The 14,169-nt window shown below is 38.1% G+C and overlaps 1 protein-coding gene across 4 annotated transcripts in view; it reads left to right on the top strand.

Annotated features, from left to right (window-relative positions):
• Window positions 1–14,169, top strand: part of LOC111141560 (3-hydroxyisobutyryl-CoA hydrolase) — a 99,057-nt gene that overhangs the window by 57,880 nt on the left and 27,008 nt on the right. For all 4 annotated transcript variants that reach the window (XM_022494192.1, XM_022494219.1, XM_022494201.1 and 1 more), the window contains one exon: window positions 12,699–12,844. In XM_022494192.1, the coding sequence (XP_022349900.1) occupies window positions 12,699–12,844 (146 nt within the window). The remainder of the gene's footprint in view (window positions 1–12,698; window positions 12,845–14,169) is intronic.

Below are 14,169 nucleotides of genomic sequence, written 5' to 3'. Positions count from 1 at the left end.
CAGTGAACAAAGCGGCAAATATATTTCCCTAAATTGGTATTTTTATATTTTTTCTGATATCTACCCAGAAGCGGAATAGCTGGATTATGTGGTAGTTCTGTTTTTAATTTTTTGAGGAATCCCAATACTTTCCACAGTGGCTGCACCAATTTCTATTCCCATCAGCAGTACATGAGGGTTCCCTTTTATCCTCATCCTTACCAACAGTAGTTTTTGGCTTTTTTGAGGATAGCCAATCTGACAGGTGTGAGGTGGTATCTCATTGTGGTTTTCTTATAAAATTTTATTTCACTTTTTAAATTAAGTTTTTATTTTAATTCCAATAAAGTTAATGTACAATGTTATATTAGTTTCAGGTGTATCATATATTGATTTAATACTTCTATACATCACCCAGTATTTCAGTACTCAGCACAAGTAGCCTCCTAAATCCATCCCTAAAACCCACCCATTATTTTATACATCCCCCATCCACCTCCTCTCTGGTAACCACCAGTTTGTTCTCTGTAGTTGAGTCTGTTTCTTGGTTTGTCTCTCTCTCTCTCTCTCTCTTTTTCCTTTGCCCATTTGTTTTTTAAATTCTATATATGAGAGAAAACATATGGTACTTGTCTGTGACTCACTTATTTTGCTTAGCATTATACTCTCTAGCTCCATCCATGTCATTACAAATGGCAAGATTTCATTCTTTTTTATGGCTGAATATTCCTCTATGTGTGTGTGTATGTGTGTGTGTGTGTGTGTGTCAGTGATCTCTCTATCCGTTCATCTGTCAGTGGACACTTGGGCTGCTTCCACTATTTGACTGTTGTAAATAATGCTGCCATAAATATAGGGGTACATATATCCCATCAAATTAGTGTTTTTGTATTTTGGGGGGTAAATACCCAGTAGTACAAATACTGGATTATAGGACAATTCTATTTTTAACTTTTTGAGGAACCCCCATACTGTTTTCCACAGTAGCTGTACCAGTTTGCATTCCTACCAACAGTGCAAGAGGGTTCCTTTTTCTCTACATTCTTGCCAACACTTGTTTCTTGTATTTTTGATTTTAACCATTCTGTGGGGTGGTATCTCATTGTAGTTTTGATTTGTACTTCCCTGATGATGAGTGATGTCAAGCATCTTTTCATGTGTCTGTTGGCCACCTGGATGTCTTCTTTGGAGAAATGTCTGTTCATGTCTTCCCATTTTTAATTGGATTATTTATTTTTTGGGGTGTTGAGTTGTATAAGTTCTTCATATATTTTGGGTACTAATCCCTCATCACATATGTCATTTGCAAATATCCTCTCTCATTCAGTAGGTTGCCTGTTAGTTTTGTTGATTATTTAAATGTCTTCTCCCATTTAGTAGGTTTCTTTCAGTTTTGTTGTTTCCTTCACTGTGCAGAAGCTTTTTATTTTGATGTAGTTCCAATAGTTTAATTTTTGCTTTTATTTCCCCTGCCTCAGGAGATATATCTAGAACAATGTTGTTATGGCTGATGCCAGAGAAATTACTGCCTATGCTCTCTTGTAGGATTTTTATGGTTTCAGGTCTCACATTTAGGTCCTTAATCCATTTTGAGTTTACTTTTGTGTGTGGTGTAAGAAAGTGGTCCTGTTTTGTTCTTCTGTGTGTTGCTGTCCAGTTTTCCTAATGCCACTTATTACAGAGACTGTCTTTTCCCCATTGTATTTTTTCCTTCATTCTTGTAGATAAATTGACCATTTATGTGTGGTTTTATTTCTGAGCTCTCTATTCTATTGCATTGATCTATGTGTCTGTTGTTGTGTGAGTACCATACTGTTTTAATTTGTATAGTTTTGTAGTACAGTTTGAAATCAAAGAGCATGATACAGCTTGTTGAATTATATGGATGTTGAATTATATGATACAATTATATGATACAATTATCTTACGGAGTTTCTGTCTTATGTGACTTTGTCTTTCTCTTGCTGCTTTTAAGGTTCTTTTTTTTTTAAGTTTTGCTACTTTTAATTATTATGTCTTGGTGTGGGTCTCTTTGGGTTCATCTTGTTTGGGACTTTCTTTGATTCTAGGACCTGGATGTCTGTTTCCTTTCCTGGGTTAGGGAAGTTTTCGGCCATTATTTCCTCAAATAAGTTTTCTGCCCCTTTCTCTCTCTTCTCCTAGGGCCCCTATAATGTAAATAATATGTACACTTGATGTTTTCATCTCTAAAGCTCCCCTCAATTTTTTAAAATTATTTTTTCTTTTTGTTGTTCTGATTAGGTAATTTCTACTATTCTATCTGCCAAATGCTGATTTATCCTTCTGTATCATTTCAGTTATTTTTCACCTCTGGTTCTTGTATTTTCTCTTTGTTGAATTTCCTTCATTCTTAAGTGCAGTGAGCATCTTTACAACTAATACTTTGAAATCTTCATCAGGTGCTTTACCTGATAAATTACTTATCTCTGTTTCCTTAAGGTTTCCCCACACCCCCCCCCCCCCAGGGTTTTTTCTTCTTTGTTTGGAACATCTTCCTCGGTCTCCTCATTTTGTTTGACTTTCTGTATTTGTTTCTGTGCATCAGAATAGCTACCAACTCTCTCAGTCTTGGAGGCGTGACCTTGAGCAGGAGCATCCTCTGTGTAGACTGGTAAGCCTGGCAGCATTGGCTAGTTGGAGCTGGAGCAGGGCTGGGCTAAGAGTGTGCTGCTCTGGGATTACCTTGACAGGACACCTGTGGCTGGGGTGGGTACCTTCAGCAGACAGCTAGAATGTGTGTGGGCTAGGGATCTGAGACTTGCTAGGGCAGTCCTAGTAGGTTGGCTAGAGTGCCCAGGCCCTGCTCCTGTCTGCACTGTGAAGGTGGATTGGTGGCGGGGGCGAGGGAGGGTGGAATGTAAAATATGGTGCTTGTTGACACCTCTGACCCCAGAGAGTTCCAGCAGTTCCCTGCCCATTTGGTGGATGCTGTAGGGTTAGTAAGTAGATTTTCGTCACTTACATTCTAACTGCTCTTTAAACAGCTGTGTTTGTTTCATTTTTTTTTTTCCTCCACTGTGGGTGAGTTTGTGCAGGGGCCCCTCACTGATGTCCCTCCTTACCATAAGGCATTACATTGGGAATGGTTTCCTGTGGTTACTGTCTGTATCTCTGTCTCTCCTGCTGTTGTATATGAGGTTCCCCCATAATTTTTTTGTGCAGAAGCTGTTCAGTTAGTTCTTTTTCAACAGGAATTGCTCTACATATAGATGTAGATTGACTTTGTCTGTGGAAGAAGGTGAATTCAGGATCTTCCTAAGCTACCATCTTGGACTAACACCTGAAGTACAATTGATTGTGTATTGACTTTGTGGGCCTACAAACTTCCTAACTCATTTATTAGTTCTGGTAGATTTTTTTTGTAGATTGTATTATATTTTTTATATAAATAATTACATCATTTACAAATAAAGTCACTTCTACATTTTCCTTTCCAATCTGGATACTCTTTATTTTCCTTGCCTTAATACCCTGGGTAGAACTCCCATTACAGTGTTGAACAGAGGTGACTGTGGGCATTCTTGCCTTCTTCTTGATCTTAGGGAAAACGTTCAGGCCTTCAAATAAGTGGGAAGTTAAGTGTAAGTTTTTCGTAGGTACACTTTATCAGGATGAAGATGTTTTCTTCTATTCTGGAATTGCTGAGGGTTTTTATTAGGAATGGATTTTGAATCTAAAAAGCCAAAACTTTTTCTGCGTCAGTTGAGGTGATTATTGGTTTTTCTTTTTTAGTTAATGGTGAATTGCTTTGACTGATTTTTCAACATTAAACTAGCCTTGCATTCCAGGGATAAATCTCACTTGGGTATGAGGTGTTATATTTTTTATATGTTGTTAGGTTTGATATACTCAAATTTTATTTGGAATTTTTACATCTGTGTTCATGAAAGACATTGGTTTGTGGTTTTCTTGTAATGTCCTTGCTTCCTTCTGGTATGGGGGTAATACTGGCATCATTTTCTGGAGGAATATCTGTAGAATTGGTATAATATTTTCTGTGTTTGGTAGAATTCATCAGTGAAGCCATCTAGACCTGAAATTTTCTTTGGCAGAAGGTTTTCAACTATAAATTCAAAGTCTTTAATATATGTAGGGCTATTCAAATTATATATTTCTTGTACAAACTTAGGTAGGGTGCATCTTTTAAGAAATTTGTCCAATTTATTAGCATAATGTTTTTCATAAAGTGAAAACTTTTTGTGGGGGACACAACTCAGTCCATAAAAGGGATTTATCAGCATATAGATGTTATCTAGAGCCATAATGCTAAGGAATTGTGTGTGTAGGAATGGCCTAAGATCAAGGCTAGGCATAGCAGCATGTAGAGGTCAGGCAAAGGAAGTAGACCCAGCAAGGGGGAATGGAAGGAAGCAGCCATTGAGACGGGGGCAAAATGAGAGAAATGTAGTACCTGGAACAGAGGAACGTATTTCAGGACAAAATGTGTTTTCACTTGGGCAGAGCGCTACTGAGGCTGTGGGGCAGGTAGTATATAGTGTAGAATGCATGTAGAATGTGCAATGTTGGGGAACTGAAAGAAGAACAGAGCGGCTGGAATGTGGTAAATGAGTAGTAAGAGATATACTTGAGAAAGTGGTTGGGGGCCTTGAAGACTCTGATAAAGTATTGGTTTTAATCTAAGAGAAATAGTTATGGAAGAGTTTTAAGCAGTAGAAGGCAAAACTCTTATCAAGATCTGTGTTATTAAAAAGATCACTCTGGCTAGTATATGGAGAAATTTCAGGAGAAGGAATCAGTAGGTCATAATCACTGGGGCGTGTTAAAAGGGTGGTATGAGAAGGTGTCAAAACTGGATGGTTGTGGACTTTTTGAGGTAAGTGATACTAGAAGAGAGATGATAGGAAGTCATGAATTCAAATTTAGAACTATCTTGTTTGAGGTGCTACGAGATACGTACAGTAGAATGCTGCTAATTTTTTCAAGTCTAGGAATGTTTTGGCAAGTAGAACTGGAAAGAATTTGTGTGCTTGTATTTTTATCTCAATTTCATTAAATGAAGCAATCTTAGAATAGATATCTGGATTATAAAACTAGAGGATCACAGTTGTTTAAGGACCTCTTAAATACGAAGAAGTCATATACTGGCATGTATTTGCATATATGCTATTTTCAATTGTTACCAGTAGAGGGAATAAGGGAATTTAAAAAAAAGAAAAAGTGGCTAAGAAAAGAGTAAATGCAAGTGATTTTATTAAGTGTAAACATTCTTGGTATAGGACTAAAGATTATTGCATCACTTTAAATATCTTGAATGCTAGGGAGGAATCAATATGGCGGAGGAGTAGCAGACTGAGACGACATCAGGTAGCAGGAGATCAGCTAGATAGTTTATCAGACCATTCCGAACACCTACAAATCCAACAGGGGGTCGAAGAGAAGAAGAGCAGCAATTCTAGAAATAGAAAATCGACCACTTTCTGAAAGGTAGGACTTGTGGAGAATGTGAATCCAAAGCAATGGGAAGATAGACCACGGGCTGGGGGCAGGGTGCTGGTTCTGGGCAAGCGGTGGAGCAACGGAACACAAAATCAGGACTTTTTAAAAGTCTGCTCCACGGAGGGACATCGTTCCAGAGGCTAAGCGGGAGTGGAGCCCTAGCGGGGACAGCGTGGTCTCAGGTCCCATGGGTCACCGAAGGATCAGGGGTGTCTGAGTGCCACAGAGCTCACAGGTATTAGAGTAGGGAAGCCGGCTACAGATATGGAGCCCAGGAGTGAGCTCTCAGCTTGGGGTTACCTTAAACTGTGATCCATGGCACAGTCAGGCCTCTGCTCCTTGAGCAGGGATCCCACAAGTAGCAGATATGGGGAGACCTCCCAGGAAGAGCAGCAGTGATCTGCTGGGTTTGGAGACTCCAGGCGGGGCTGTGTGCCAGAGACAAGAGACGCTTGCTCACAGGCTGGGTGAGCTTAGCGCACGGCTGGAGACCAGGGAGACGGGAGTGATTGAGAGCTTTTCTCTGCAGAGTGGGGCCCCGAGCTCTCGGCTCCTCTGGGCCGGAGAATGGGAGGTCACCTTTTCATTCCCATCATCTAGAATTCTACAGAAAGCGGAAAGCATTCAGGGAACAAAAGCTCCCAAGAGCGAACCTGAGCAGATTACTTAGCCCGGACCCTGGCAAGGGTGGTACAATTCTGCCTCTCTGGCAAAGATACTTGAGAATCACTACAACAGGCCCCTCCCCCAGAAGATCAGCAAGAAATCCAGCCAAGACCAAGCTCACTTATCAAGGAGAACAGTGGAATTCCAGAGGAGGAGAAAGCAAAGCATGGAATTTATGCTTTCTCCCCATGATTCTTTAGTCTTGCAAAGTTAATTAATTTTTTTTAATTTTATTTTTTTCTTATTCTAATTTTTTTAAACTTTTACTCTTTCCTCTTTTAATGCTTTTAAACTAGTTTATCTTAACAGTAGCTTTCATAAAAATATAAAAATCTTTTTGAACCTTCATTATTATAGTCATAGTTTAGCCTTCATGTATCTAACTTTATTTTTTGTATACACATGGAGTTTTTTTCCTTCTAAAAATTTTTGGGATACAACTTCTTCTAATAGATCAAAATATACCCTAAATCTAGCAGAGGACTTTGTTCTAGTCTTCAGCCTGAGCAAATTCTCTCCACTTTCTTTTTCTTTCTTTTCCCAACCAACTTATCAACTCCTTTTTTAGAATTTTTTTAAAATTTTCATCTTTACAGTCATATTTCATCCCTTCATCGTATTTACCTTTATTTGTGTGTGTGTGTGTGTGTGTGTGTGTGTGTGTGTGTATACACACACACATATATTTTTCTTTCTTTAAAATTTTGGGAGGTAGTTTCTTCTAAGAGACCAAAGTACTCCCAAAATTAAGTGGGTGGCTCTGTACCATTCACCAGTCTAATATCTATATTTTCTTCTTTTTTAAAAAAATTTTTTTAACTTCTTTTTACCCCCTTTCTTCCCCCCACGATTTGGGGTCTCTTCTGATTTGGTTAACATACATTTCTGTGGGGACTTTGCCACCCTTTTAGTATTTCATCCTCTCCTTCATATATTCTTAATCTGGATAAAATGACAAGGCGGAAAAATCACCACAAAAAAAAAAACAAGAGGCAGTACCAAAGGCTAGGGACCTAATCAATACAGACATTAATAATATGTCACATCTAGAGTTTAGAATGATGATTCTCAAGGTGCAAGCTCGGCTTGAAAAAGGCATGGAAGATATTAGAGAAAGTCTGTCTGGAGAAATAAAAGCACTTTCTGGAGAAATAAAAGAACTAAAATCTAACCAAGCTGAAATCAAAAAAGCTATTAGTGAGGTGCAATCAAAAAAAAAAAAAAAAGTCAAAAGCAGGCTCTTACTGCTAGGATAAATGAGGCAGAAGAGAGAATTAGTGATACAGAAGACCAAATCATGGAGAATAAAGAAGCTGACCACAAGAGAGACAGGCAACTACTGGACCACGAGAGGAGAATTCGAGAGATAAGTGATACCATAAGATGAAACATTAGAATAATTGGGATTCTAGAAGAAGAAGAGAGAGAGAGGAGAGCAAAAGGTATATTGGAACAAATTATTGTAGAGAATTTCCCCAATATGGCAAAGGGAACAAGCATCAAAATCCAGGAGGCACAGAGAACCCCCTCAAAATCAATAAGAACAGGTCCACACCCTGTCACCTAATAGTAAAATTTACAAGTCTTAGTGACAAAGAGAAAATCCTGAAAGCAGCCCTGGACAAGGAGTCTGTAACATACATGGTAACAATATTAGATTGGTAGCAGACTTACTCACAGAGACCTGGCAGCCCAGAAAGAGCTGGCATGATATAGTCAGAGTACTAAATGAGAAAAACATGCAGCCAAGAATACTATATCCAGCTAGGATATTATTGAAAATCAGAGATATAAAAAGCTTCCAGGACAAAAACTGAAAGAATTTGTAAACACCAAACCAGCTCTACAGGAAATATTGAAAGGGGTCCTCTAAGCAAAGAGACAGCCTCCAAGTAGTAGACCAGAAAGGAACGGAGACAATATACAGTAACAGTCACCTTACAGGCACTACAATGGCACTAAATTCATATCTCTCAGTAGTTACCCTGAATGTAAATGGGCTAAATGCCCCAATCAAAAGACACAGGGTATGAGAATGGATTAAAAAACAAAACAAAACAAAAAACCATCAATATGCTGTCTACAAGAAACTTATTTTAGACCCAGAGACACCTCCAGATTTAAAGCGAGGGGGTGGAAAACAATTTATCATGCTAATGGACATCAGAAGAAAGCTGGGGTGGCAATCCTTTTATTAGATCAATTAGATTTTAAGCCAAAGACTATAATAAGAGATGAGGAAGGACACTATATCATACACAAAGGGTCTGTCCAACAAGAAGATCTAACAATTTTAAATATCTATGCCCCTAACATGGGAGCAGCCATTTACATAAACCAATTAATAACAAAATCAAAGAAACACATCAACAATAATACAATTATAGTAGGGGACTTTAACACTCCCCTCACTGAAGTGAACAGATCATCCAAGCAAAAGATCAACAAGGAAATAAAGGCCTTAAATGACACACTGGACCAGATGGACATCACAGATATATTCAGAACATTCCATCCCAAAGCAACAGAATATGTGTTCTTCTCTAGTGCACATGGAACATTCTCCAGAATAGATCACATCCTGGGTCACAAATCAACTGGTACCAGAAGATTGGGATCATTTCCTGCATATTTTCAGACCACAATGCTCTGAAGCTAGAACCTAATCACAAGAGGAAATTTGGAAAGAACCCAAATACATGGAGGCTAAAGAGCATCCTTCTAAAGAATGAATGGGTCAACCAAGAAATTAAAGAAGAATTGAAAAAATTCATGGAAACAAATGATAATGAAAACACAGCAGTTCAAAATCATTGCAAAGGCAGTCCTGAGAGGAAAATATATTGCGATACAAGGCTTTCTCAAGTAACAAGAAAGGTCTCAAATACACAACCTAACCCTAAATATATAGGAGCTGGAGAAAGAACAGCAAAGAAAGCCTAAACCCAGCAGGAGAAGAAAAATAATAAAGATCAGGGCAGAAATCAATGAAATAGAAACCAAAAGAACAGAAGAACAAATCAACAAAACTAGAAGCTCGTTCTTTGAAAGAATTAATAAGATTGATAAGCCCCTTATCAAAAAGAAAAGAGAAAGGCCCCAAATAAATAAAATCATGAATGAAGGAGGAGAGATCACAACCAACACCAAAGAAATACAAACAATTATAAGAACATATTATGAGCAAGTATACGCCAGCAAATTGGACAATCTGGAAGAAATGGGTGCATTCCTAGAGACATATAAACTACCACAACTGAACCAGGAAGAAATAGAAAACCTGAACAGACCCATACCAGTAAGGAGATTGAAGCAGTCATCAAAAATCTCCAAACAAACAAGAGCCCAGGGCCAGATGGCTTCCCAGGATAATTCTACTAAACATTTAAAGAAGAATTAATTCTTATTCTCCTGAAACTGTTCCAAAAAATAGAAATGGAAGGAAAACTTCCAAACTCATTTTATGAGGCCAGCATCACCTTGATCCCAAAACCAGACAAGGATCCCATCAAAAAAGAGAATTATAGACCAATATCCTTGATGAACACAGATGCAAAAATTCTCACCAAAATACTAGCCAATAGGATCCAACAGTACATTAAAAGGATTATTCACCACGACCAAGTGGGATTTATTCCTGGGCTGCAAGGTTGGTTCAACATCTGCAAATCAATCAGTGTGATACAATACATTAATAAGGAACAAGAACCATATGATACTCTCAATAGATGCTGAAAAAGCATTTGACATAGTACAGCATCTTTTCCTGATCAAAACTTTTCAGTGTGGGGATAGAGGATACATACCTCAATACCATCAAAGCCATCTATGAAAAACCCACAGCAAATACTATTCTCAGTGGGGAAAAACTGAGAGGTTTTCCCCTAAGGTCAGGAACATGGCAGGGATGTCCACTCTCACCACTGCTATTCAACATAGTACTAGAAGTCCTGGCCTCAGCAATCAGACAACAAAAAGAAATAAAAGGCATCCGAATTGACAAAGAAGAGGTCAAACTCTCATTCTTTGCAGATGATATGATACTTCATGTGGAAACCCCAAAAGACTCCACTCCAAAATTGCTAGAACTTATACAGGAATTCAGTAAAGTGTCAGGATATAAAATCAATGCACAGAAGTCAGTTGCATTTCTATACACCAACAGCAAGAGAGAAGAAGGAGAAATTCAGGAGTCAATCCCATTTACAATTGCACCCAAAAGCATAAGATACCTAGGAATAAACCTAACTGAAGAGGCAAAGAATCTATACTCAGAAAACTATAATGTAATCATGAAAGAAATTGAGGAAGACACAAAGAAATGGGAAAAAGTTCCATGCTCATGGATTAAAAGAACATTTTGAAAATGTCTATGCTACCTAAAGCAATCTACATGTTTAATGGAACCCCTATCAAAATACCATCAATTTTTTCTTTCAAAGCAATGGAACAAGTAATCCTAAAATTTATATGGAACCAGAAAAGACTTCTAGTAGCCAGAAGAATGTTGAAAAGGAAAGCCAAAGTTGGTGGCATCACAATTCCAGACTTCAAGCTCTATTACAAAGCTGTCATCATCAGCACAGTATGGTACTGGCACAAAAACAGACTCATAGATCAGTGGAACGGAATAGAGAGCCCAGAAATGGACCCTCAACTCTATAGTCAACTAATTTTTGACAAAGCCGGAAACAATGTCCAATGGAAAAAAGACAGTCTCTTCAACAAATGGTGTTGGGAAAATTGGACAGCCACATGCAGAAAAATGAAACTGGACCATTTCCTTATACGACACAGAAAAATAGAGTCAAAATGAATGAAAGACCTCAATGGGAGAGAGGAATCCCTCAAAATCCTTGAGGAGAACACAGGCAGCAACCTCTTTGACCTCAGCCCCAGCAACTTCTTCCTAGAAACATCACCAAAGTCAAGGGGAAAAATGAACTGTTGGCACTTTATCAAGATCAAAAGTTTTTGCACAGCAAAGGAAACAGTTAATAAAACCAAAAGACAACTGACAGAATGGGAGAAGATATTTGCAAACGACATATCAGATAAAGGGCTAGCATCCAAAATCTATAAAAAGCTTAGCAAACTCAACACCCAAAGAACAAATAATCCAATCAAGAAATGCACAGAGGACATGAACAGACATGTTCTGCATGTCTGCAAAGAAGACATCCAGATGGCCAACAGACACGTGAAAAAGTGCTCCACATCACTCAGCATCAGGGAAATACAGATCAAAACCACAATGAGACACCACCTCATACCAGTCAGAATGGCTAAAATTAACAAGTCAGGAAACGACAGATGCTGGCGAGGATGTGGAGAAAGGGGAACCCTCCTACACTGTTGGTGGGAATGCAAGCTGGTGCAGCCACTCTGGTAAACAGCATGGAGGTTCCTCGAAAAGTTGAAAATAGAGCTACCCTATGACCCAGCAATGGCACTACTATATATTTATCCTAAAGATAAAAATGTAGTGATCCGAAGGGGCCTGTGCATCCGAATGTTTATAGCAGCAATGTCCACAATAGCCAAACTATGGAAAGAACCTAGATGTCTATCAACAGATGAATGGATAAAGGAGATGTGGTATATATATATATATATATATATGCATGCATGCAGTGGAATACTATGCAGCCATCAAAAGAAATGAAATCTTGCCATTTGCAACGACATGGATGGAACTAGAGGGTATTATGCTGAGTGAAATAAGTCAGTCAGAGAAAGACGATTATCATATGATCTCACTGATATGAGGAAGTAGAGAGGCAACATGGAGGGTTTGGGGGGTAGTAAAGGAATAAATGAAACAAGATGGGATTGGGAGCAAGACAAACCATAAGACACTCTTAATCTCACAAAACAAACTGAGGGTTGCAGGGGGGAGGGGGGTTGGGAGAGGGGGGTGGGGTTATGGACATTGGGGAAGGTATGTGCTATAGTGATTGCTGTGAAGTATGTAAACCTGGCGATTCACAGACCTGTACCCCTGGGGCTAATAATGCATTACATGTCAATAAAAATAAATAAATAATAAATAAATAAAGTATCTTGAATGCTAGATAATTAACAGAATAAACTATGATTTGAATAGTATTAATGAATATTCACATAATATAGCTTTAGATTATGCATATTTTTCTTTGCTTATCATTTGGAAAGAAAATGTTTATTTAAATTCAAATAGCCAACATATATTGCATCATTAGTTTTTGATGTAGTGTTCAATGACTCATTTTCATTTTTTACTGTTTCAGAGATTATTAAAAATAGTGATAAGGAAATTTTAGGTAACATTTAATGACTACTACATATATACAGAACATTATGCCATCAAATACTTTATTGACTTCTGTAGAAATGAAACATGAAAAATTTGAAAAATACTCAAGTTAGAACAATTTAATAGATGTCTTCTGTGATATTTATTGCATTGGAAAGTACTTAGTAATATTTTTAGTATAGACTCAAATACCAGAGAGAAATGGCCATTTGATCTCAAAGAGTTCTATTTGTCTTTTTAATTTGAATCATTACGATCTCTTTTCATTATTTAATAACAGGACTGTTCCCTGACGTGGGTGGAGGTTATTTCTTGCCACGACTTCGAGGAAAACTTGGCTACTTCCTTGCCTTAACAGGATTCAGGCTGAAAGGAAGAGATGTGTATGCAGCAGGAATTGCTACACATTTTGTAGATTCTGAAAAGGTAATTACTTGGATTATATGTTTTGTTGTTGGAATAACTTGTATTGCACGGGAAGGGAGTCTAAGTGGTTGAGATCCCAGGCTTTGGTTAGATGTGGGTCTGAATCCAGGATTTACTGTTTAAAGCTCTGTGACCTTTGGGAAGGTAATTAAGCTCTCCAATCATGTTTTCTCATGTATAAAATGGAGATAAATATTTCTGGATTCAGGACTGTTTTGCTTGGTTCCGTCAGTGAATATTTTTTCATGAATAATTACACTTTGGTTAAAAAAAATACCTACTTTAAGGAATTCTAATATAGAAGAATCTAAAATTATATATGAAAAGATAAGCTTTTATTTTATAAAAACATTTTTGAAAGGTCCTCTTGGTTGTGAGTTTCCCTGCTAGTGCATTTAAGAGTTAAATTTGTAAAATATGGTTTTAAAAACTTTTCTAAAGGCTGTTGCAAGGGATACATACTACTTAGCTTTGTCCTTTTTTTTTTTTTTTAACAGTGTGCCCAATTTTCTTAGCACAGAATAGCACTATGGCAAAGAATGTATAGACACCTTAGAGTTAAATCCTAGCTTGAATTGAGCCTCTCTCTAAGTGGGGATGGTTGTTCCTCCCATAGTAGTTGAATCTCTTTGTGGTTAATGTAGCAGAAAATCCAGTCCTAGGTGGTTTTATCTCAGAATTTCCAGCAAGAAATTTGGGGTTTATTCTGCTTCAGCTGGGAGCTCACTCTCCTCGAACAAACTTCTATTACCCTTCAACCCACGAGCCAGTTAACCTACATCAGCTAACCCACCTTGCTAGTGTGTGCTGTTTCTGGAACTGTGGGGTGAACTTAGTTTTCCAGGAGGAAGCACATCGATCTCCAGATGGATATCTGATCCTGAGTGAGGGATGTTCTGGTGTAGGAGAAAGAATGTCATGACAAAATAATGAGAATCTTCTATCACATTGTTTCAAGTTTCAGATCTCTCTCCATGTCTGTAGTCACCTTGAGTAGGTGGCTGCCCCATCTTTCCCTTTAGCTGTAAAGCGCAGCAACCGTGGCACTCCATTATCTACTCTGGAGGGATACCCTTATTAGAGTGGAATTTAGTAAGGATGGGAGAGAGCACTGATCCGCACTTTACTCCCTTCTTTGTTAGTCTGCCCGCTTGTAATTTCTACAGTGTGTAGACTGCCACTCGCAGGGCCTGCACAGGGTAACAGAAATGGGTCATGAATGTTAGGGATGAAACTAGAGGTGGGTACAAAAGATAAAAGGTAAATAACCATCTGTCTCATCTGACAAAGAATATGAGACAAAGAATATGGAGAAAGTACTCAGC

Source organism: Enhydra lutris, unplaced genomic scaffold (genome assembly GCF_002288905.1).
Source record: "Enhydra lutris kenyoni isolate GAN:26980312 unplaced genomic scaffold, ASM228890v2 scaffoldscaffold1, whole genome shotgun sequence".
Lineage (NCBI taxonomy): Eukaryota > Metazoa > Chordata > Mammalia > Carnivora > Mustelidae > Enhydra > Enhydra lutris.
This window is presented reverse-complemented; position numbering and strand designations above follow the sequence as displayed.